General features: G+C 40.6%; 1 protein-coding gene across 2 annotated transcripts in view; it reads right to left on the minus strand.

Moving 5' to 3' along the window:
• Positions 1 to 13,321, minus strand: part of nrxn3b (neurexin 3b) — a 332,817-nt gene extending 319,496 nt beyond the window's left edge. Inside the window, exons 1-4 of one of the 2 annotated variants that reach the window (XM_079642410.1) lie at positions 13,129 to 13,321; positions 7,610 to 8,736; positions 1,483 to 1,500; positions 1,073 to 1,099 (exon numbers count right to left, since the gene is read on the minus strand). In XM_079642410.1, the coding sequence (XP_079498536.1) occupies positions 1,073 to 1,099; positions 1,483 to 1,500; positions 7,610 to 8,306 (742 nt within the window). In that variant the 5' untranslated portion in view covers positions 8,307 to 8,736; positions 13,129 to 13,321. The remainder of the gene's footprint in view (positions 1 to 1,072; positions 1,100 to 1,482; positions 1,501 to 7,609; positions 8,737 to 13,128) is intronic. The other variant, XM_079642411.1, reaches the window with a different exon arrangement.
• Between the last annotated feature and the right edge of the window lie 13,196 nt (positions 13,322 to 26,517).

Genomic DNA, 26,517 nt, shown 5'->3' on the forward strand with positions numbered 1-26,517 from the left:
CCAATTTGCTCAGTCAAAGCCAGTGATCTCTAGATTTGGCTTCTAGCACATTTGATAACTTTAAGATTTTTTTTAATAAAAGGCACGTGTTTGTAATATGAAGTTGATAGGCCGGCTTACAGATGATCGCCTACCTAATGTTACTCAATAGGAGGGTCTTTTTAGGCCCAAAATCACTTATTGGGGGCTTGCATCAATCCCCCAAACCTTCTAAATACCTTCATCCTAGGGCTGCTCAATTAATCTTATTTTTTTAATCGCAATTACGATTTTGGCTTGCAAAGATTACGAAAACAACGTAATCGAAATAAAATGATTATTATTTTAATTTGTTTTGGTTTTTCAGTTGAATTATACTTACAGTTCAGGGTAATCAACTGTTAAAAACATACTGTTCAAATATTTTTTTTCAATAAATGGATGTTTTCAAAGTAAATGGATAATCATTTTTAATAATCGTGATATCAATTATTGACACAAATAATCGAGATTATGATTTTTGCCATAATCGAGCAGCCCTACTTCATCCTTTACAACACTACTTTCTATGTTGGCACAGGGTGTAGATATTGTCCAATATGATATAACTCTAGGGATACTAAGCTATTTCTTCCACATATACCTTACCGTACTGTGAGACTTTTTGTTCCTTATTTTCTCTATATTTCCCATTAGTTTTCCTCTAAGCTGTCTCCCCTCATTGCAGTGATTTCCTTATCCTCCCTCCTGCTTCTCATCCTCCCCCCTCCCCTACTCTGTCGCTGCAGAGGTCGAGCTGGAACAGTGGAGTGTGTCACTGCATGTTAGCTGTGGAACAGTACAAAATTATGTAATACACAGAAAACTGGGTGAAACGAGGGTGAGGAGACGCCTAAAGAGAGACGAAGGTGAGGTGAGGAACATGCCATGCAACGCACACAAACCCTCCCACTTCTCTGCAGCAACAATGGGAGTATTGCAACACACAAATGCACACGGACAGGTAGCAAAGGCACATAGCGTCACATAAAGCCAAAATACCAAGCCAGGCAGCGAGTCAACAAAAACACAAACAACCATAAGGACAGAATACCTTGCTCTGACTTCAGGTGTGCGAGGCCTTGAGGAGAGAATTTCAGAGAGGCACAGAGAGAAAATGTTCAGAGTAACACGCCAATACTGCAGTTGTATTGTCATTATGCATGCTTTGCTTTAATGGCAAACCATGGCTAAATCATCACACTAAAGGTCAAAGCTTTCCCAAGTGCATGTAAAAAGCTTTCTCTAGAAACAGACAAATAACTAATAAAGAGAGCAGCACAGTATGTGAATATCAAGTAGCTCTGCAGGTTGTTAACTGAATACATGTCAATTAGAAATTACATAACTGGGTTACTTGTACAAGCCTGTCTGCCTTAATGCATAAACATATTTTAGATTACACTTATAAAAGAAATGAACATTTGGTACCATTTCACATAACTACTCTTTCTTGAGACTCACCTGGTTTTCTCTGGACTGCTGTGAATCAGGAAAAGAGAGAAAGAAGAGAAAAAGTCCTAAATTAGCAACACACACCAGCTTCGTTTGCATGTGGATCTATCATGCAAAACACACTTCTAAGCATTGTGCTACATGTAAGGACCAAAGAGGTGCCCCTTGACATGCCTGATCAGAGATAACCACTTAATCCCTGTGGAGAGAAACACGTACACATTGCATCTGTCCCGTCCTCTCAGGGAATCAGATTGACATATTCCACTCTTTCACATTTTTGAATATTGTTAGTGACATAATATTCTGCTACTTGTATCACACAGAGTGCCTCACACACATTCAAAGGAAGACATGAATCCAGGAGGATTTATGGTGTTGTGAGGTTTGTGGATGCTCCTTCAAACAGACCCATATCCTTCTCCTCCATCTTTTTTGTGCCTTTAACCCATACACTCAATCTTCTTTGTTGCACTGCTGACCCAAATTCCACATGGGGTTTCTCAGGGGAATACTCACTGTTGGATTTCTGAAGATCACAGCATGGCGTGGCAACACAAAAATGGCCATAGTGTGAAAAGATCAAATAAGCCACACATTACATTTCATCCCTCGCGGCAAACATGCTCAGCAGGATCTCACCCGTGGATGACACCTTGTGGTTATCAAACATGTCTGATTTAGGCCACATCAAAGATCACTGTGTGCACTCTGACTCAGTGGTAGTTAGGAGTTTTTTTACCCAGCATCCGACCTTAGTTTCAAACCTGGAGCTGTAGCCTGAAATGAATATTAATATATTATTATTTAATAGAGGCTAGGGCTTCACGATTTTGCAAAAAAATCACTTTCCATTTGTTTTGAAATATATTGCTTTTCGATTTGCAGTGTTGTATGAGGGAATGATATTTTTTGTAAACAATATTCACATTATTTGTTATGAATATGTTAAAAATGGTGGGATGCTTGGTGGGAAGAGCATCTGTTCAAAACAAGGATTTATTTAATTATTTGTTTAAGGTCTAGTCTTTAGAATAAAGGTTGTAGGCTATACCACAATATTTAACAAATAATATTTTTAAATATTGTTTTACCTTTACTTGCGATTTGGATATTGCACTCTAAAACATTGAGGACCGATACATTTAAAAAATATATCTTAATCAATATGGACTACGTTAGATCGCTCAATTGTCTGTCTTAATACAGAATATCTGATATGATTTGACTGTTTTGATCTCTGCAGGCTTCAAAGAGGCTTGGCCTGTATTCCACCACTGGATATGAATGGTTTTCCTATCCTAAAGCATTTAGTCCTTGGAACATTTTAGGATTAACTCAACCGAGGACATAAATACCATTTGAGAGGAGGCGCATAGAGACAATACTGCAGAAGGAGTCGGTGAAGGAGAGGCAAGGTCTCCTTTGGGGAGTCTAAAATGGCTGCTACTTCTCCCATAAGAATAGGATGACATTGGGAGAGGCAAGGGAAGGACGAAGCATGGAAGAGGGGGGGAAGGGGAGCTAGTGGCCAGCTGATGGACAGCGGCGCAGCTCCAGCACTCGAGAATGCATGAGTACCCCTCAATGTATGCCCTCTCATGAAGTGTTTTGTTCTGACTTTGCAAATGCTCTATAAGTGTGCCTGTCTGCGTGTTAAGCGCTCACTTTCCCCATGTAGATAAAGCCCTTTCCCTTGATGCGACAGCACCCAGAACAAGCCAATGTGCCGCTGTGGACATGTGGTCCGAGCGTAATCCCCTGCTCTATTTTACCAGCAGCTTCACCACTCAAATCCAAACATCATTTTCAGCTTGGGCACTAGACACAAATGCCCTCTGCACTGGAATCAGGCAAGTCCCTGCACCATTTTTTCCATTTTTTTCCCCCCTGACCTACTTTTTATGGTAAGATTATTGTAACTGTCATTTCCATGTCTGTTTATTAATCCCCAAAGCTAAGCCTGAAGGCACCATTTTAGCACTTGCTTAACAGTTTGCTTGCCCTCGCCTTCAATTACTAGCCTTCCATCAAACCAGTGAATATGTTTTTAGCAGATGGGGCATTAAAGTGTTCATTAGGAATGCAGGATGTGGAAACGGGAGATTCTTTTACATATTCATTAAACAATCCTCTTAATAACCTTGACCTTATGCATAACTCATTGTAAGTAGAAAACCCAAAGGTATTCGGGAGACTTCATAATGTCACCCCAGTTAATTTAATTGAACCGAATGAGGGTATCCAGATCATCACCATAAAAGAAACTGGTATTTGGACAGTTAATAACAGGGTCCGAATCAAGTTGATATTAAAGATGACTGAACAGTTTGCCTGCTATGGCGGACACGTGTGGAGAGCGAGTGTTGAGTGGTGTCTAATTTCAGCTCGTTGCCCTGACACAGTTAGTCACACATATACATCCTGATCCACCAGGGAGGGGAGGCTGAACATGTGTTTTATGGCCGACTGTTTGTGGTGCTATAAGCTGCTATCCGAGATGGAGGGTTTGGGAAGAGGCTCTTAAAGAGACAGGACCGGAGAGTCGACAGGACGATAGGCATACAACTACCACTCCAACCGTAATTGTTTATATTAGGAATGTATGCAACTCTGCCTATCGTCAAATGTGCCTCCTCCATGCTAAGCGTCTTGTTGGAAAACATGTAATGAGGCCGAGCTCGGGCCATTGGCTCAGGGAAAATCATATATATTCTAAAAGAAAATTATTATTGATGATATGTCTGAAGCAATGAATAACAAAATAAGTAACCTTTATTTTTGTGAACATATTTTTGTATTTGATATTATTATTTATTCTTATTATTATTATTGTCACTATATTTTTTAATATATTCATTTTTTAAATTATTATTTCTATGATGTGTATGTCTTTGTATTTAATTATTTGCTTTCGCAATTCTGTCATGTGCGTTATTTGTTGAATTGTTGTGTATCTATGTGGTAAATGTATAAAAATAATGGTTAGAAAAAAAAGAGGGACAGGACTGAATTGATGATGTCACAGCAACTAGCTACTGTATGCCGTGATGTAACACATGCACAATAGAAATGTGCAACCAGTGTAGGGATGGATGTCCTTTAGCACAAACATGCTCCATTCTGCATCCACATCCCATTTCCTCATCTCACATGTTCATTCTGCCGACTCCTCATATTTCCCTTCTAGGCCAGTAGGCTAGCAGGCTACCATTAGCAACACGGCTGGCGAAATGCTTCCAAGGCCCAGTCCACTCAGTCAGTCAGCCATCTGCCCGTTTTAACGAGCAGCTCCGGGGCTTGTTGCACTGTGTATCTATGTGTGCGTGTGCGCGTCTCTAAATGTTAGTGTGCATGTGCTGCTGCGGCCATGCAACACGATAATGTAACGTATGAATATTCACAGGTTTGACAGATCGCTTTCATTGCTCATTAATAAACCTCTTTATCTACAGTATGCCGACAACACAGGTGTGCTGAGCAACTGTTCGCCTAACTGCAACCAAATAGAGATCATTGAGAACATCCCCTGAAAACATTAAATGCTAGAGGGTTGCTTGAACAAAGTATTATGACACTTGCAGACATGTGGACATAACAATTAAAAAAGAAACTGCGATAGTTTGCCGATAGACAGTCTCAGTACTGTTTGTGCAGGCGTTTTCTGGGCGAATGAGCCATCTCTACTCTCATTATCCTCGTAATTATGGTTCAGTGTCTCTGTGGCATAATCAACATCAGCAACATCAGTTAATGGGGAGGCAGAGAAGAGCAGACTGATCAGCTGGGAAGCTAATATGACTTCCTGGGATGCTCTGTTATAGCTTGTGAACAGAAGAAAATGGTTGTGCAGATAGAGTGGTGCGGTGATGACTTATTTCTGTAGGCCAACCCTGAAGTTAGCATCAAAAGCGCTCCTCGACAAAAAGCAATGGGGTTTTTCCATTGGATTTTTAAATATTGCAGAACATCTAATCTGTGGCAAACGCGTTTATGATAACGTTTGTTTCAGCAGAATAAACTCCACATATTAGCACCACTGTATTTTTAAGTCTAAATGCTATTGCCAGAAGTAAAAAGCTAACGTTAGGCTATGGACATACATCACATGTAAGTACATCACAATTGCACTTATGTTTGCGGTGATGACATTTAGTATTCTCATTTAGTTTGTGTTAACAACTGCCATTTTAAGTGAGATATAAACTTTAGAAATTCACAAGTTCTTAGAACAAAAACATTTCTTCAGCTTGGTTATCCACAGACTTTATTTCAAGTGTCTGACCAAAAGCACTGAATTTGAAACAATCATGCTAAAGTGCAAACTAATTTCTGGGTTTTGTGACTCATTCCTGCACCACTCTATACAGTAGATGTGTGTGTGAGAGGGAAAGGAGGTGGGCAGGGGGTCGGTTCTTCCTCCTGGGTACAAATGAAGGTTACAACAGGCCTGTGGTGAAGGCACTCGTCACACTTGCTTTGCCCCAGGCTGAAATGTGACCGTGTCTTGCACTGTCCAAGCTGTCTGGCTGAGTACATGGCACTCCTAGAATCGTGGTTGTTTTAACACGAGGATGTCATAGCTCCCCTGTCAGCTCTCAGGAAGCTCTGAGACAAATAGACCTCCTCCTCCTCCACCCCCTCCTTCATCGACAGAGGCAATGAGCAAATGGGATGAAGCGAAAGGGGGGCATGTCCAGTCCGTCTGCTTGACTGCTCTGCAACCAGCACATCGCGTGCTGTCCTGAACAATGCCACAGGCTAGAATGGGATTTAAGCTCCAAACAGCTTCGTTTGAGCAGCAAATCATGAGGCACGTTACGAAACTAAATAGAGCAAAACCGCTGCACGGAAATCTGAAGATGCTTATTTCTAAATGCATGAAATGTCATAGCACGTAAGGGTATCAGACACAGTTTTAAATAGCTCGCAAACAGCGCTATAGGATTCAGTGAGCATTCCCCTGATCTTTGGCAAAATGGAGTCATCCCTTAGCCATGTCAGTGTACTTGGCAGGAAGTGGGTCAGCAGTGGAGGAAATTTGACATGGGTCTGTTCACACAAAAGGTTATTCTTTACAGTTCAAACACATGAAGAAAAGGCGTGTAAGATCAAAGTGAAATGGGTATTCTTTGGTTTTCTAGAAGCAGTACCGGGGTTATTCTCTTGGTCAAATTGAGCCCAAGGCTATAAGAAATGGCATGTTCTGAAAGATGTAGGCTTTCAAATTAAGTAGGCCTTGACCAGCAACAAAAAAAAGTATTTGGAGAACAATGTATTTCCTGGAGATGTAAGGAAGCAAATTAGACTTTTACTCTGCATAATGTCCCTCTTAGTATACATACATATTAGCCTAAAAAAACTAGCATCCCTGTGTCTTTAAAGGTGTGGAGAAGAAAGGAACATTGTCGAAAGAGCTGCATATCATTACACTCCCCAAAAAAAGAGATGACCTTGGCACAGAAGCAGAGGAAAAATAGATTGAAGTTATTTCTCATCCAAACTGTGTGTACCTTCAGGTCCCTGCACCACCTTGAAGGAGCTGAATACATTTGATGGGGAAAAAGAGAACCGAGTGCTGTAATTTCAGTCATATCAGCTAATCCACCGTATTCTCATCAAAAGTAATAACTGTGAAGGCAGAGGAAACGCTGAGCACATCAACGCCAATTTAACTCCTGCATGAAATACTTTCCAAAAGAAGCTGTGAGAGCAACAGCCTATACAGATTATATATCCTGTGTATGAGGCATTACAACATTCAAATACATGAGTATAGCTGCCTGTGCTTCATGTAAACTTGAGTAAATGCTACATAGCAATCAATGCACGTTTTACAAAGCGTTTCATAAATAAAGTTTGGAAATCTCATTCAGCAATCTGTTTTGAGATTTTTGATGGAGCAAAAAACATTATGTTTAAAGCTGCTCAAGATTTTTATCTTTTAACTTCTAGTGAAAAAAGCAAATATGAGGTGTTAAAATATTTTTTGAAAGTCTTTACCTGGAGGCATTCGGCAAAAGCTGCCATCGGGTCAGTTTTATATTTGTAAGGAACCCCTGTGAATTCTTTTTTTACAGATGGAAATCAATATTCAGCGCTTGACACAGAAAGCTCTGGAGCCAGCCCCTCTTACCTTCTGTGCAGTATCGACCCACATATCCCGTTCTGGAGCAGTCACAGTAGGTTTCTCCATCTGCCAGCGAGCAGATCCCGCCATTCTCGCAGGGGTTCTCCGTGCAAAGGCCCATCATCTCCAAGCGTACCTTCTGACTATTGATGAGCGTTGGCAGCTTACTTCCATAAACAAGGTCTGTGATAATTCCCTTGAACGGTGGCAGCTCACGGACAGAGGGCAGGGTGATGGCAGATGTGCGGATGTCCGCTGGTAACCCTCCCAGGAAGAGGTCGCTAACGATCTTCATGAAGCGTCTCTGGGGCCGCACGTCTTCCGTCTTGGTGTGGCCATCCACGGCCAAGCCAGTCCTCAAATTGTGCCTGTTGATGGCGGCGAAGTGCCAGCGGCTGTCGTTGACCATCTTGTCCGAGGTGATGGTGGTCTCCGCGCAGTCAATGCTGATACCAAGCTGTAGCTTACCCTCGGATACGGCGAGAACTAAGAAGTCGCAGTAGCCGCCGTCGTCAAAGTACATCATGAGGCCTTCTGGTTCGGAAGTCTTGAACTGAAATGTCAGGTCACTTCTGGAGCTGGCGTCCCAGCGCAGGTAGCGAGCCCACTGACCTTCAGAGCCAGTAAACTCCAAGCCTACGCTCAGGCCCAGCACGGTGCTTAGAAGCAGGAAGACATGACCAGGCAGGCTGTTGGGATTCATCGTAGAGAGTAACAGGATGTACCAGAAGACGTTTAAACTGGGGATAGATCCTCAAAGTGATAATAACATCTGGCTGAGCTCCAGGGTTTATCTGATGAATGTTATATTCCACGTAGATAATTTTACAGTTAAGCGGAGAAACGCAATATCCGGGGTTTTTTTAATTTATGAGGCAGATCTAAGGTTGATAATGGACGGAATGTAATTTTCTCAGCCAAGTCGATTCAGAGATTTGGAAATATATCCAATTTCCACACAAAGAGGACAGGTGAAAGTGCAAGGATGAAGTTGGTCCTTAAGGAGCTTTGTCAGTGATTCAGAGCTGCATCTTGGGATTTTTCTTTCAGGCGACTACCTGGATTGAAGCACATGACCTTCATCGTTGGTCCGGTTCCGTGCCCCATGGTTTGACCTCCAGCTTCGGACACACCTTTGACAAAAATGCAGAAAAAGAAAGATCAGTTTAAGGTAAGACAAGGCAAGTGCAAGTGCTTTACAAAAAGGAAAAACATTCAAACAAACAAGAGAATTATTTAAAGTGGACCTATTATGCTATATTGGAAAAAGATATTGTAGGGCCATACCTATACAAAACATCTCTGTGAAGTTGTTTGCTTAAAATACCAAACAGTTCACCCATTGTAGCCGTGCCTCATACTGCTCATACCCCTGTTTTGCAGCCCTGTTAGAGAAACGTGGATCTTGGGTCCTTAGCTTGATAAAAAAAAAAGAGGAGGCGGAGCTAATGCCTGATCAGAATTCTACCGGAGATAAGGTTAAATTCTGCTGTGATAAAATGCCATCCTGTTCTAAACCACATCAAGGATTATTTCTGAAACAGTATGGAGCTCAAATGCTTTTTCTCTTGCAGGTTTATCACAAGGTGAGTTCTTTTTTTATTTCCTGCTTTTTAAACACATGTGCTCTACACAGTACAGCTCTGAGTGTTAGCGAGGCTTGCTAATGTAAACAAAGACGAGATTACGTCCAAAACACGTCAAGCATTGTTTCTGATAGCAACTTTCTGTGGGTCCGCTGCCGATTTGACGTCATATCGGCAGCAAATCTGTATCTGCTCGTTGTACCCCCGTTTTTAAAAGATTTGGGTACGGAGGAAAAGAGAAAGGGTTTCATTTTCTGATGCTGCGTGAGTTCCCTGACACACCGGGGACACTTTATGCATAAAAGACATCACAAAGTGCTTTTTGCATGATACGTCCCCTTTAAGCAAGATAATAAGGATTTTCAATGTCAGTTGGCATGAAAAGGTGCCACCAGCGGCTAAACGAAATATGTGGTTTGCTTACAAATCAATCCCAAATCGATATAATGCTATTTATTACAGTAGCTATGCAAAAAAATGGTAGGCATTTTGTATTTTTCTTACATAATATTAGGATATTTGAGTGAAATTAAGTCAGTACCAATATGCTCTTTAAATTAAGAGAAATCAGTTTTATGCTAGTAAGTCAAACATACAGTAGTGCTTTACAGATGGGCAAAATCATGACTGTGAGTTCATATCATCACTAATAGGGTATTGAGAGCACCACTCAATGTAGATTTGGCTCTCCATGTGGCCATAAATACAACAAAATAACCACCAATAACCCCAATTAAATGATTACGAGCATTTCATGCAGGGGTCTATTTATACCAATTAAATGATCATATAAGTGGTAGCACAACACACAAATTTAGCAGAGGAAAGAAAGTCGACTGTGAGGAGTGAAAATCCATTGAGGTGAGCCAGAACATTTGTTAAGCCTCCCCCCAAACGTTAGCCTGCTATCAGTAAAGGTCTGCTGGGATCCTGATAAATATGACTAATTATCCACCGCCACTTTCACTCTCATTTGCATGTCTTTGGGGTATTACAATCATAAACAGCTATTGAAAAAGATGTTAGGATCTTACCGCTTCACATGCGATCACTATTAACATTTTTAAAAGGTTCTTCCAGTGAATTCAAATTATTTCCATCACTAAAACAGGGATGACACTGGTATGGAATATTAACTAGCTACACCTGTTCTCACTCAGTTCTGTTTAAATTTGCTCCGCAGAGCTAAAAAATGATTCACATGGCGAAACCTTATATGTGTGTGTACTCTTCCAAGCCTTTGCCCTTGCAATTGTTTTGGCAGCGGGCTGCCCACCAGACAAATGCATTGTCCAATCATGACAGTAGCACAGAACCATGCAACACAATAGGGCCTTTAACCACCTGCCCTGAATAGTTAATCTTGCTGCAGCAGGCGAGCTATTGAATTCTAGTAACTGATACCTATGCTAATAAACTGTGTGTGCACGCATGTGTGTCCCTGTGCAGGAGTGTGCATGTGTCTCTCTGACAACAAAGGGTTGCCTGGCTGGATAATTGTCTTTGTCTTAAAAGTGACTCAGTGAGACAGCAGAGGTTAAAAGGTTCTGTGTGGTGGAAATAACCCTGAACGCAGCTGTGTCAATCAACTCACCAAATAGAGATGTGTCTTGTGTGTGTGCCCCTTCAATAAGCAAAGCTTGATCTGCCCGTGTAACCCGAGACTCCAGTCTCGTATGAACATTGGCCCTGGCCTCTATTCAATTAACACGAGTTATTGTGTGTGTATTGCCTAACTGAGGCATCAGGTGTCCCTGTGAGCCATTCATGTGACAGAGAATGCTAACAATGCTAACATGTTCTCGATTAGTTAACTAAAGCACTCAAGGGGACTTCTTTCCTACAGTGTAAGAGTGATAAACACCTCACGTAATTCACCGTAAAAACAACATATTAATTAAGAAATAGCGCTGTTTTATATTCATTAACTTCACAAGACATTGGACAAGCTGAAAACCCTGTTAATGACCTTACCCTCCAACTTAGCCTCCTGTCAAAACTGTCCACCAGCTAGCTGGCCTGTAGGCTAAGCTAAATGCGGCTAATCTGGTTAAAAGTGAAATTTCACACAGGCTAGTTATGAAACATGCCCTTTAGCTAACCCACGCTTGATAGCACCTTTAGCAGTCCACACTCTGGAGGGCTAAAAAGGCTAATGAAGAAGCTATTTTTGGCTACTGTTGGTAACATTTGTGTTAAATTAGCATAGGCCTACACTTGTTTTTCTCCAGTGGTTAAAAAAAAAGGCCAAGCATTTGAGAGTGGAAAGGCATCTACCTCGGCGTCCTGGACCCTCAGCAGCAAAGTTAGCTAGCTCATGTTCTTGATAGACAATAAGTATGCTACAATAAGCATATTTCCCGGATATAAATATGCGTTGAATTATTAAACAGAGCAGGATATGAGATGACCTGCACAGGATACCGTCACTGACTGGCCATAAATGATGCATTCATGCACAGTGTTGAAGAGTTATTGACATGTTTTGTAATAAACTAGCACTGGACCCCCCCTGTCCCCAACTCTGCTGTCCATCACAAGCTTCAGCCCGGAGGAACGATTTAATCCGACATCAGTCACAGAAGACAAGATCCTGCATTAGGGAGTGTTCAGACCTGCTGGTTATAAAGTGAGGTTCAGGGACCACCTGGGGTCTTTATGAAGGCACCAAGCGGTCAGCAAGCAAAAAGTGAACAATTTACTAGCCAATAAAACTTTCGTTTCAGGATGTGCTTATTTATCACTTGTTATGTCAATATATGTCATCATTAATACATTCAACCACCAAATTGAAATCAGATGGTTACGACGGATGAATGAAACTAATTTGGGGTGGGGTTCTACACATGACTGATAGTTATTTCAAGGTAATTTTAACTACACCCAAGCTGCACGACACCGGCTCTTCGTCGTCATAGAATGAATTGACACGTGAGAATCGTTATTTTCTTTCTGTCACCTAACGAGCATCAACATTTTAAAGAAACAGGCATTTAACCAAACGTTATAAATTAGCAATATAGCCAGCGAAATTATGTCATAAACGTTCTTCTTAATATAGCAGCAATCGTTGAATACATATTAAACTGCGGGCACGAAGTCACTTTCAACTCTGCAGTAAGCAGAAGGACAGAAGTTCTGCCGGAATATTAAATTATAGTGATGTTATAGTTTCTATTGAGAGCCTCGTCGGATCTGTCAACCCCAAATATTTATGTTTTCACAAAATGAGTGCAATAACCAATGTTGGGATAGCACTAATGATCATGTTCACCAGTTTGTGGATTATTTATAATCTTGATCTAAGAGTAAAGCGCTCAAATCGAGTAGAAATCCGAGCCGCAGCCCTGCACCGATGAATTAAACAGCGGACAACATTTTCCAGCTTTCCCTCTGATCCTCGCACGGTGGCAGTCTGACTGTTGCTCAGGGATTTATAAACCCTTACTCCAAAAATTACGAAGCAGAATTTGATCAGGAGTCAGGTTAATATTGCCATGAAATCATTTCTGAATCTTAAAGAAGTTCTGGCAGTTTATGCGTTCTTGTTTAAGGTTTAATACACGCAGCTGTCCCCACTGAGAGACGCAATTCAGCGACCTTAAACTTTCCGTCTCAACGCTCTTTCACCACAAATATATTTGTCACCATGTCAGCACCGATAAATCGTGGTCTCTTGAGATGTGGTTTCCTTACAAATAACCCCGCTGTCATGTGGTTAAACTGCGGTTGGGAGCTTTAAAACTAACCACCGACACCATCCCATTGCGCGTAAATCCACATTTCAGCCCAAACTCATCATCAGATTCACATAAAAGGAATATTTTTGATGAAAAACTTCTGAATCAAATAACTCAAGTAGCCTACCTTCACATAACACCTAATGTATGATGGATATAAATACAAACTATCGAATAGCTTAGTTTAATCTGCTCTTACCTTTTAGCGCAGAGAAATGATACCGGACGGATGAAATCTATGGATAAAAATAGTAAATAATAACCATCCAAAGGGAAATTCCACCCAGAAGCCGGAGTATTTCTAAGTTATAGTCGTGTCGGTGAGATGCTGATGCTGGTGATGATGAGCTTATTATAAGTGATGCGCGGTGGAGGGAAAGGCAGCGGTCCTCCTTCCACTTGCTCAGTGAACGCGCATCTCTCAGCTCGACTCGCGCAACTGATTATGGGCCCCTGGATGTCTCCCACTCTGACGCGCTGACCCGCCTTCCAGCAGTGCTCTACACGGGGGGGAACGAGGTATTCACGTGAGAGAGAGAGAGAAAGAAGAAAATAGCCCCTGGACAAAGTACCACTAGTTCAAATTGTTTATTCTCTATTCTTAGACAGGCTTTTATATGAAGTATGCAGTGAATGTACTGTTTATTCGTACTAAATGTTGATCACATGCTCACAAACTGCATGACAGAGCACGTATATATTTAATTTGCATACAATAGACAATTTTGTATCGCTGAAATGTTAAACAATGTTATTTTAGAACAGTATGAACCCAAAATGAGGAAAACAGTGTGAATATGTGTTGTCTTAGTGTACAATTCCCCATATGTTCGCACTGAGCAGGCATCAGTAGATCAGCACCCTGGACAGTTGCTTCAATCTTTTGGGCACATGCCAGGGTTCAAACTCTGCCCAGGGTTCAGCATCTTGGACAGCATCCGGGTATTTTACATGTTCCCTCAGAAGTTCGAATGTCAGGGAGATGTCCAAGGTGCTGAACCCTGTCAGGCGTGAAAGAGGCCAGGAGGATTGTATGTAGAGAGGAGAGGAATATGTGCTGTGCTGTTCCCCACATAGTACCATGACACTTGAAACTGTTCTGTGACATTTCCTGTTATAGGTTGTTTCATTTCTGTATATCAACAACTGAACAAAGGCTTATATGATCATGCTGATACTGGGTTGTAGCACACATTAACATGAATGTTTTTGCATTAGCTGATATGTGTCCTCTTTCATGCCAACTTGATATCATTGTCCAGCACATGGCGTTATTTTTATCCCACCACTTCTTCTACAGGTATCCTTCTGCCGCCACTGATGATAAATGTTCTTCCTGTTGCATAACACTAATCAAAATACAGTTTTCACAAAGTGCTACAAAAAGAAAATACATAACAAGAAAAACCTCATGCATAATGAGAAGATAAAAGGCAGGGGAAAGAATAATCAGCAGAATAAATAGATTGGTAAAAATACAATAGTGTGAAAACAAGTGGGTTGAGAAATCTCAGGATTAAAAATATCATAACAAAAATCCATAACTAAGCACTACAGCCAGGGTATTAAATGAGTGCTATGGAACTTAGTATGGGGTATTTACCTGATCTCCAACTTAAATCTGGGCATCAGACCAAGTTTAAACATCATAAGTGCTTGAAACATATGGCTGGTTGCTAATTCTGGAGAAACACTGACTTTTTCTTTGGCACAAATTCAAAATCCTAGCTGATGCATTGATAAATACCTTGAGGCGAGAGTGACTTTTGACTGAGGCAGGACCGGAGGGAGATGAGAAGAAAAGCATCAATGACCTGCTCGTGTTCTGTGAGGAATAAAACATGAACAGACAGCTGAGATCTGGAGAATTATGGTGGTAAAGCAGAAACCAAAAAGGGTTATTTACAAGTGTGACGGAAATGTAAAATAATCTGACACATGTTAGAACGTAGATCAAGTCCAGACTTTCCTCCCCCAATTTAAAAACGTCTATGCAAGCCGTTTAGTGAGACCTATTTGTATGTATAGTGTATTGATTCAATCCTATGCAATGGACATCCTTATCTCCCCTGATGTCTTATCATTCAGCTAAATAAAAAGATGTGACTCAAAACCCCAAAATATGCAGAGAGAACAAATGGGATGGGCCTAAAACATGGCCATGTGGTACTCCAGACGCTCCCATAGCTGATATGAACATTATATTGATGCAAATATAATCTTGTTTGTCTGCTTTTTTTGTTTGTCGAGTCAGATTACTCTATCAATGAGGTTAATGTGTGCCTCAACAAATATTGTTTATAAAAGTGCTATATACATTAAAGCTCTACTATGTGTTTTACTGCCTATTACCTGAACAACATGAACCATGTTTTTGATGGAAGTTTCAAACTATTCTGTATGTTTCACGCTGACTATTTATCAACGCCTCATCTGTCCCATCCATGTGTTTGATATTCAAGCTAATCCAGTGACATTTGAACAAGGTCTTAGGAGCTCATTAAACACAAGTGTGATGAGAAGATCAGCAGCTCCAATGAGCAATGGCACATAGAGACAGACGGTATACAGGAAGAGTGGGAAAGCTCCATCTCTAGGGAATTCTTTTTTTAAAACATGCAAACCAACATGCATAACCCACTTAACAAAGTATATTTGACCTCAACAACCCTGACAACCCTGACATACCCACCATGACAAACAAGAGGATTTCTTCTACAAATAAATCACTTACTATAAGTCAAAGACAATGCTGCCTCAAGCACGCCCCCTTTCTCACACAATACCCTCCTTTCCTCTCTACTAAAAGGCATAATGAGTGAATAATTACCCTTTGATAACGTCTTCAAACTGAATTCCACACAAGCTTCTGGTTGACTTTAATAATGCCCCAGCTACTTGTTCCGTAAGGTGTAAATGAATATCCAGCTGCCACAACAACTGTTGTAATATTTACAATGTGTTTTTCACGCCATGTTGAAAAAAAATGTATGAATCATGTATGAATCATATTCTTATTTCACGGAGAGTGGATTCATACCGTCCCGAGTCATCATGCTGAGCAATTGTGTGCAGCGGTTGTGTGGTACAGCGTTGTGACATGTGAGTGCGCTCTAACATCCAAGACCTGACAGGTTGACCATGCAGCCCGGGTTTCTCACTAGTGAAAGGACTTCTCTTGCTCTTTGGTTTGAGCTCTCACTGGGTTCTTCCTCTCCATCACAGTATGACTATTTACCTGCTCATGATTTCTTAGTATAATCATTTCTTTATATCCTCTATACTGTATACTTAGTTGTCACATCCTTTTTCTCTGTTTGCAGACTTAGAAATTGATAACTCCTTCTGACAGCAATCAAATTATAACTTCTCAACCATTGCTACATGTGAAAGTGGAATGATTATTGGAAATTAAAAGACTTTGGAGTTATCTTTTATTCAAAATACAAGACCAAACATAGAGAACGGATTAAAAAGTAGTTTTCCTGGCTTTCTTGTTGCTATCTTTACTACCAAGGCCAAGGCCAATGCCAATAAGTGAGAATATTGCCTTGTGGAGTTGTGGTTGTATCTTTAAAAAAAGCCTCATTCATGACCAGTAGACATACTGTTTAGTAAACCCTCTATTGGCACTATCCATGAATTCTATCAGTGCTAATTTTAGCCGTGCTGTTCAGAACTTGGCATTTTGTAAGTATGCGAAGCAGATAAACAGGGTAAGGTTAGAGTCAAATAGTCTAGCTTATCCTTTTCCTTTTTCATGCAAAAAGTGTCTATTAGCGATATATATTTCTACTAACAAATAGGCAAAGAAAAAAAGAAAAGTTTGTTATTAGTGTCACATTTTAAAAGTGGCTACTCGCAGCAAATAATCTACAATTCAAGAAGCTAATGTAATTGTATTAAGCTAGCAAGCGGCAGCTGATTAACTATTCCACCAACAGCTGTTATTTTACCCAAGGTTTCAACAATTACTACGAATTTTGGGTGAAAAATCCGCCCATATTCTCATAGTCAACTGAATGTGTGCTGTCCAAGAACATAGAGCTTAAGGCTTAGTACGTTTTTTTTTTTTTTTTGTATGATTTATTTATGAGATTTTGAGCACAACAGACATACAATATACCTCCTACATGGAGTGAGATTGATACACATTGAATACTGTGGAACAAGGTATCAACAAAGAGACAGTTTACTCCCACCCCCTCCCTCCCTCCCTCCCTTCCTCCCTTACAGACAAGCATCAAAGAAATAGGATGCAATGGATTTTGAAACAGGTAATAATGGTAATGAAAGACCAATATTGGCCATGCATGCCATAACACACAAATTTACATATGCATTCAAATCATACATGCTTATATACATTTATACATGTTACAAAGACACAAACAGAATAATAACAAAACACTAAGGCTTAGTAAGTTGACGGGTTACTCCACCTCTCCGTGAACCTGCCTTATTTTTTTCCCTTAGCAATTGCTCTACTCTCCTTAGTTCATTCTGAAGATCCACTCCTCCAACACATTCACCCACACTCACTCATTTCTAAAGAAAGCATGGACTCTTCAGGTAAAGGGCTTTTACTGTCCTACACTTTTTGATAGATCAGTGGCCTCATGGCTCCCCTGTCTGCCCAGATAGAGAGTGGTTCGGAGAAGAGTTTGATCTGTAGCTGACTCTCTTCTCTGCATGATACTAACTGCAGTCCTTTACAAAGGTGTGTGCTAAGCCTCCACTTAGCACAGACAGAGCAAATGAGCTTCTCACATATATGTATAAGCCTACAGTTTGAACAAGGCTTATACTAAAGCACAGATAGATTACACCATCGTCCATACATGTGTTTGCTTACTACAGTATGTGTACTGCAAATGTCAATTATCTCCTCTGGTTGTCTCCATTATCACTCAATTAATCACAGTGGCTCATCATAATGTTTTTGTGAGAGATGCAGTCTTGAGGACACACACAAAATACAGCAGGTACAGCGGACACACACAAAATACAGCGGACACACACAATGCAGCGGACACACACAAAATACAGCGGACACACACAAAATACAGCAGACACACACAAAATACAGCAGACACACACAATACAGCGGACACACACAAAATACAAAAATAAAGCCAATCATAAGCAATTTTTCCTTTCAGTTACAGCTTTTGATTAAGTCTTTGAACCTGCTCTCAAAGGGAAGTTCAATAAGCGACAGATTGTTTTTTCATGACTAGGGTGCAAAAATAGGAAATGGCTGTTTTTCATGTTCCAAGCAGATCCCTGTTACCTGGTAGAGCAGGCATGAAGTCAAATCCACAGATAATAATGTTGACGCTGGCAAAATAGGATACATTATTGACATAGGCCAAGTTGATCCAATATGGCTTTGCAAGTTCAAACGGATCCATCTTGCAGCCTCTGTGGGTTTATGATGATGAAGCCATACATACTGAGTGTACTGTGATATGAATAGGATAGTGGGTCGTTTATGAATCATACAGAGATGTACAAATATGGAGCAGTATAGAAATAATGTAGAAAACATTTGTAAGGATATTCATGGCTATTAAATTCAAAATGCCTTATTATAAAGTTAAATACAAAGTAAAGCCAGGAGACCGTTAGCTTAGCTTAGCCTAGCCTAGCCTAGCACAAGGACTGGAAGCAGGGTGTCAGCTAGGAGTGTATAAAGGGAGTACATGTTGCCCTCTTATAAACTAAGCTTGCTCATTTACACGTTATATATTTGTGCATGTTGGAAGGCTAATTTGTTGTAGCTTTGCGGAAAGCTAAGCTAGCGTTTTTCTACTGCTTTCAACGTGTATGATGCTAGCTTAGGTTACCATCACCTCGCTGTAGCTCTATGCTTCACAGTTTTTAAAATATAACAGATTTACAGTGTTTTAAATTAAAGTCAAATGATCATGCTAAGGGCAGCCTGACTTCCATATTTGTGGCCCCAAATTATAGAATGCTAGAACTCCCCCCCCCCCCTCCAACTCCCCCAAGGGTAAGAATTAATTGATAAATGTGTGTGTGATTCTCACTCCTGTATGCCCAAACAATACGTTTCAACCCATGGTTTCAACCAGCCTGCTGCCAGCGGGCACCACCTGCTGCGGTGTTATCAATAATCCATCAGGGTCCTAATAATGCAGTATCATGGTTTACCACCTCTTCACACACACACACGCACGCACGCGCGCACGCACGTACGCACGCACACACACACACACACAGATTGATGACACAGATTGATCCTAATTGTACTTATTTTACCTCAGATCCCAGCTGCCTGAATCACTGAAGAGGCCGTTAGTGGGTCAAAGTGATTACACTATCAAGGACATCTATTAGAATCCAATTTGGCCAGGTTGGGCCCAGCTAACCTCCCTAATGGACCTTCATTTATCTCCTGGTGTTTGTGAGCTGTTGCGTGCAAAGTCCGCAGCTTTGGTGCTTAGCAGGATGGATGTGATATTTAGATCAATAGGTCCGGCTTATGGGGAAAAATGTGATGGTATAAGGATGATAAGAGGGTGATATTTCATAATAAATGTCAGTGTAATGTAACCATCAATGCCCAGAGTGAGGGACTGTGCATACACACTATATGAGGATGTATACTGTAAAAGCAGCAACCTATAGAGCACGACACATGAAGGAACTTCTTCTATCACACTGGCAAGAATCTATTTGAATAATGAGGAGAAGCACCTGTCAGGCTTGCTTATCTTGACACATGGACTGTAGTCCTAACACCTACATATATCTGATGGGAGAAAGAGAGGCACGGAGATGTAGAACACACTCACTGCACTGCAGGGTACCTGCATTTTCATTTGTAACCACATACCTCGGAGCTTGAATAGACAATTGGCAGAGAGGTGCCTGCACCAGTAATACTGCATCAATCACCACCTTCACCAGGAAAAACTGCCGCTCGGAGATGAGATCCATCACTCTACCAAGTGCGCAGGTTAGGAATACGCCACACATACCACGCATTAGAACACATAACACAGGGTATTTCCTCTTTGGCGAGTGCTTTCAGTCAAAAGCACTTGATGTGAGTTTCATTTTTAGGACTTTTGAATGGTATATTTGTAAGGTGGATGAACCCAGTGAATGTTAAACTGTTGATTGCTACTGTTATGCTCTATAGGTATCTCCCTCTCTCAGTAACCTCTTTCACAACCTTCCGTGCAGCATGTCATCTCTGTTACCCAGCTGTGAAATCACATACATGCCCATTAACCTCAGACCAAATGCCGCTACAACTTTCTTTACCATTTCTCCTCTTATATTAGTATATAAATGCAACGTATCTTTGAGCCATGCAGGTTTACTTCTAAGGAAATCATTTGATGTAGTAAAAAGAGCAAAGGTGGGTTGATGGACGGATGGATCGATCCAAAAAAAAGAAGGGACTGTTCTGAAAATGCCCCATTTCAAACCAAACATCATCCTTTAAAAAAAAACGTACTTTCATTATGTACTTAACTAATTGTACATATATAACAAATGTAATTGTTTACACTAAACACAATATTTTTCCTAAATCTTAAAAAGTAGTTTTGTTGTCCTAAACAGATTCTGCACCTGGGCTAAATCAGGTGCACTTATCGTTTCTGGGCATTCATAACAAAACGCAGAATACCCTTCAAAAGCTATCATACAAAACATTGTATGAGGATATGTGTTGAAGTATGCTAAACAAATAAGCTGCTGTGGTAAAATACATTTTGAAACATGTTTTATGACATCTTTTAATGTCACTACAGTACATCTGTGAAACAAAATGAGACCCTGGAGTTGACCCTTAAATATACTGCTGCTTACACACTCACAGGAAATCAATGTTTTCAGACTCTAAGACTCCAGGCAGACTGATTGTTATCATCCCGACAACAGACTTTAGTAGCATTTAAAAAACAAGAGAGAGATAGATTAAATATGCTGAAATTATTATAGCTTCTGTAATGCTATCAATTGTCTTGAATCCATTTCCATGCAGGTCCTATTTCCTGTCTGCTATCCCCGGAGCCAGTTAGATTGCTGAAATGCCAAAAAGAATCCAAAAAGAACCGAGAAAAAGATCAGAAATAAGTATGATTACTCAAATGGATAGCTTGACTTGTGAATTCTCTTATAAGATGACAGTAAACATATGGTGTTGTAGGACATTATGCCATATGCAATTGCAGCTTTCTTGAGAACTCAACCAATTTCACACAACGCTTCCTTGGGTTTTGAGCAATACATCCACCACATGTGAAGTAGATCAGATGATTTGAAAATGGCTTCTAAAAATGACCGGTAAAACTCCTTTATCTCATGTCTGTCATTCATCTTCTGTTTTTGAATAAAGCACGGGACGGTGAATGAGCAAGCATGCTTTTTCATGATGTGAACGTTTAAAGTGGACCCCTTTCAAAAGGCTACAAACATGCACGACCTGTCAACGCCAAAGGTCGACTGTTCATCTGGTCATGGCAAGGCGAGTGTTGCTTTAAGAGCAGACGCCTCGGATGCAGACGGGCAAAGGTCTTGGCAAGACACACCCGCCACCTGGGCATCCGGACACCCTGACACCTGGCAGGGCCCGCTGTGTGATAGCTAAATGTTTCAGACTACGGCCAGATGGTTGCGAGAAGAGAGATCACACCCGTAGACAATCGCGTACTTGCAGACACATGCGGGTTGGCATACAGTTGCCTCGCACAAATAATTCATGGGAGCCAGATGCAGTGCAGATCTACAGTCTTAAACACATGCATACAAATGGATGGTGCTAAAGTTCCTGCATGCACTGTGAAGTGTGACAGACTTCTAACATAGACATGACATTGAATATTTGTCATCTTGAAATGTAATGTATAGGGGAAGATAATGTATTTAACTATAAAGGTTTCATGTGTAGATTTTTTATATTTACTAGCTTCACATTTATATCAAAGTCAATCAAATATACCAAGCTTCCTAACTACACTATAACTTTGATATACAGTATGTCGGTACTGGAGCCCAGAAAAGGTTACAGTAGATGTGACCAACCCATATTTCCTCTACCTACCTTCTTGTAGAGAATAATGGTTTGTATTGGTTACTCAAACTTCTTGTGTAGGAACGGAGACAGAGGCCAACCTCCAGTAAGATTAGGGGTATTAAGAGTGCGCTTAAGACCTTCCTTTTTGATAAAGCTTATAGTTAGGGCTGATTATATTCAGCCCCTAGTTTTGCTGCTATAGGCTTAGATTGTCGGGGGACACCTTACTTCTTCTTTCTCTCTGTCTGTACCTGTGTACTCTCATGTTCCGAATAACCCAGCGTCCCCAAATGTCTTTCTGGTGTCCATATACGCCGGGTTCTGGAGTCGTGGCTGATCCTGTTGCTGTGGTCCTGGATGGAGGATGGAGGATTGATATCCTCGTGGATTCATCTTCATATTAACACATGCATTTCCAAACATTTGGACTACCTATGTTGCAAATGTATTATCTTTTCGATGTACACATGGCATCTTTTGCACGTCTGTCCGTCCTGGGAGAGGGATCCCTCCTCTGTTGCTCTCCCTGAGGTTTCTCCCATTTTTCCCTTTAAACTGTGGGTTTTCCCTGGAAGTTTTTCCTTGTAGGATGTTAGGGTCTAAGGACAGAGGGTGTCGTATTGTCATACTGATATTCTGTACAAACTGTGAAGTCCACTGAGAATAATGTAACATTTGTGATATTGGGCTATCTAAATAAACATTGATTGATTGATTGATTAGGAATTTAACAAATAAATAAATAAAGACAAAGAAAGATACAATGAAGCCCTCTGCCTTGAGAAAACGACTTCAGAAGCAGTGGGAGAAACAAAAGCCGTCAGAAAGGGACAAACAAAGTGATGAACGCGTGGAGAATGTTTGAGGAAAGATGACACATTTCTTTCATTTGGCAGGGAGAACGCCTTGCTTATCAAAGCAATGTACAATGCAACGCTGAAGTCATTATTCCCCTTGTTCCTGCAATTGTACTGGAAATCATATGGCGCATTAATCATGTGGACATTTCTTTATTTTCAACACACACGCACCACTGCCATATGCTTTCATTTGTTTTTTTCAAGGGGACCTTGGAAAAGAGCTTTGATGCTATCCAAGAGAAGGAGAAAATAAAAAGGACCCTAACCTTATAGCTACTCAAACCCTTACATTTAAGTTTTGGAGAATGAAGCCAATGTGTAATACAGCAGGAGAGGCATGTCTTGTATCAAATAGGAAATAGGAGCTAGGAAAGACTCTTTGTTGGAGGTTTACTGCATCGGCGAGGTAGGAATCCCAGTGCTCCCAGTCTTAAAAAAAGGCGTACTACCATTAAAACCAGAACCCCCAGCCCTCTGTCTCACTAATATCAGTTCCTTCATATTCCCTACCTTGCATCTACAAGGCAATCACTCATGTCTCACTCATAATGGAAGGTACAGCAGTCACTTTCGACCTAGCGAGAGGGAGCTCCCATTATTCCCTCATTGCGTTGACGGATGATTCCTGGATACGATAGCAAGAGGGGGAGCGAGAGAGACGTAATGTTTAGAGAGAGAAAGAGATAGAATATAAGGGAGAAGGGTAATGTTCAGGCTGCTAATGTTTGCTTTCAGATTTGAAATAAAGCTGCTGCGGGGAGATAGGAGACAGATCAATCAATGCAAAGAGAACAGGGTTAGCGTTGTGGGTCTAAGCAGGTGATTCGTCAATGGGCTGAAATGGAATTGGACATTCGTACAGGAGTGGTTATGAATATGGAACCAGGCAGTGACTTTCAAAATGGAACTGTTCAGAATGAACGCGCTTCAGTAAACCACGGAGACTGCAGTGGGAACAAGTCATGCAGTCTGCAAGGCAGCCATTTTTCATAGGCCGTGTATAACTGCCCCAACAAGGGCTTAGGGTTCACCTCCTTTGGTATTTGATGTGCCGTGATCTTTCTTATTCAGTAACGCTTGTTGACTCATAAGCATTTAAATGAAGAGGAGACAGAAGATAGAAAGAAATAGGTTTTGTTATCCTGAGAAAATGAATAAAAGTGTTATGATTTATGACTTTCTTTTTATACATTTCTCAGACGCGCTGTTTATGTTAAAGAGTTATTCGCCACTCGTATCATTCCTCCTGTCTGTATTAACTTGCCATGAGGCAGGATCTACCTATTGTACTGCATTTTTGAAGATGGGGGATAACTACACATTGTTATACTCCTTGAAATACAATCAAGACATGTTTCTAGAACAAAAGAACATCCTTTTTGTTGTTTCCTGTGACATTGGTGCTGCTGCAGTAAAGGGATATTTCCCAGTAGTCATTGCTCGGACACAGCACCGGCAATAAACCTACATAACTGCCATGGCCCAGAAGCCAACTTTAAAATACATTATTGCACAAAATGAAGGCTTGAGACTTTCTACAAAGGAACTCTTTCAGGGCCAATATGGTCAGGAGGAGTGACTACAGGGAACAAACACTATTCCAATGTACATATGGGGGGGCAAGAAACAAAACGCTGAATATCTCCTTTAAAGCTGGGCTGAGGTCAAATATTTGTTTGCTTAGGAAGCTTCCTAACTAAATTAGATCACTAATGCCTAATTACATATCCTAGTGTTGATGCAGTTGGATTGTCGTTTCCTTCAGATATTTCTTGTTTTTCTATCGAGGTAAAAGTGGTGAGAAAAAAATATACAATGACTTAGATTACTTAAGTCTATGTACGTTCAATTAACCCTCCTATTGTATTTGTTTCCCCCCCTTAATTTGGTGTTCGCGGTCAAATTTGACCGGTACTGTTTTAACTGCTATTACATTAACACAACTAACTAATTAACCATTAATCATCACCAAATTTCATTTAACACCCTTTCAAACTGTAAATATTGTATCAGACTACTGGTATACATGAAAAACTGCAGTAAATATACAAAGAATAGACACTGAACATGTATTGCCTGTGCCAGGTGTGATCCATGCGTGGGCACATAAGAGTGGGACATGTTTCAAATTGTTGTGTGTGTGTGTGTGTGTGTGTGTGTGTGTGTGTGTGTGTGTGTGTGTGTGTGTGTGTGTGTGTGTGTGTGTGTGTGTGTGTGTGTGTGTGTGTGTGTGTGTGTGTGTGTGTGTGTGTGTGTGTGTGTGTGTGTGTGTGTGTGTGTGGTGTGTGTTTGTGTGGGTGCTTGTGTGTGTGTTATCTGATCCGGATGGTTACTAATTCCTGTTCTTTATGGCCGAGAACACCATGGGTGTTACAAAGTGGACTAAATCATCCAAAATTCCATGAAAGTGGTGATCAGCAAATTGTATATGTCCAAATGTCTACTATGAAGGATATCATAAAGCCTTAATGCAATCGAATGTAAAACAAAAAAATGATGGTTGATGAAAGTAGTAAATCGGTCAGATTTGACCCGAAGACAACAGGAGGGTTAAATTGTCTAAACTAAATACATAGTCTAACGGCAACACAAGAGTAAACTGACTTAGTCTTTATGCTAAGATAATGCTAAACTAACCATCTCTTGGCTGACTTTTTCATATTGAACAGAAAGGTATAAAATAGAGTTGTGGAAATCAGACCATTTAACTCTTGGCAAACAAAAAAGTAAGTGGGTATTTACCAAAGCGTACATAGGAGATACAGTAACTGTATAAGTAGTATTTAAAAAAAAACAACTCTAAATGCCTGCTTTAAAGCTGGGTTGTGTTTCAATCTTTTTTTGTGAAGGAAGCTTCCTCATTAAATGAGACAGCCTGGAAGTATCTAAGACAGCCATGATAAAAGTTGGTTGAATTCTACACTAGCTACTGTAAGAAAAGGTGCTTCCTTTCTTAACTTCTTTAGCATAGTATAAACTTGACAATCCATTAAGAAAGGAAAGGAGATAATGGAGGCCCACAATTCCTTGCAGCAGCAACATTTAAAGTAATGGCAGACCGACATAAATAGGATCAATAATGCCTAATCACATCACCTTGTTTAAGTGCAGTTGGATTGTCTTTACCTTAAGATCCTTACTTGAACTAATACGTTTTTTAATCAAGGTCAAGGAAAAGTGGTAAGGAAAAGACAAAGGATGTTATCATTAAGATAGGACTGCAGCCCAGTACAGTAGCTTAAAGTAAATGCATAGTCTAAAAGCAACACAATAAGGCAATAGGTAATGTAAGAGTTGGCTAGCTGTTTACCTTCGTTATGCTTAGCTAAGCCAAGCTAAGCTAGCCCTCTCTTAGCTTCATTTTTCATATTGATACGAGTGTTCAATCGTGTCGTCAAACGCAAGAAAGTAGATTGCTGTAGATTTCAAAGTATATATTCAAAAGCCATGCATACAAATCAGATAGTAAGTTTAAATGGTATTAGTAAGCAGTATTAGTTCACAATTTGGAAAGACTTTGATGCAAGTGGGAGTGTATTGAAGAAGATTGAAGATTCAACTCATTGTCATTACGTAGTACAGGTACAGTAGGCCTACTATGTAACCAAACGGTTTCTCTGCATTTGACCCATCCTAGTGTTAGGAGCAGTGGGCTGCCATCATGTACGGCGCC

The sequence above is a fragment of the Notothenia rossii genome, assembly GCF_949606895.1.
Source record: "Notothenia rossii genome assembly, chromosome: 8".
Lineage (NCBI taxonomy): Eukaryota > Metazoa > Chordata > Actinopteri > Perciformes > Nototheniidae > Notothenia > Notothenia rossii.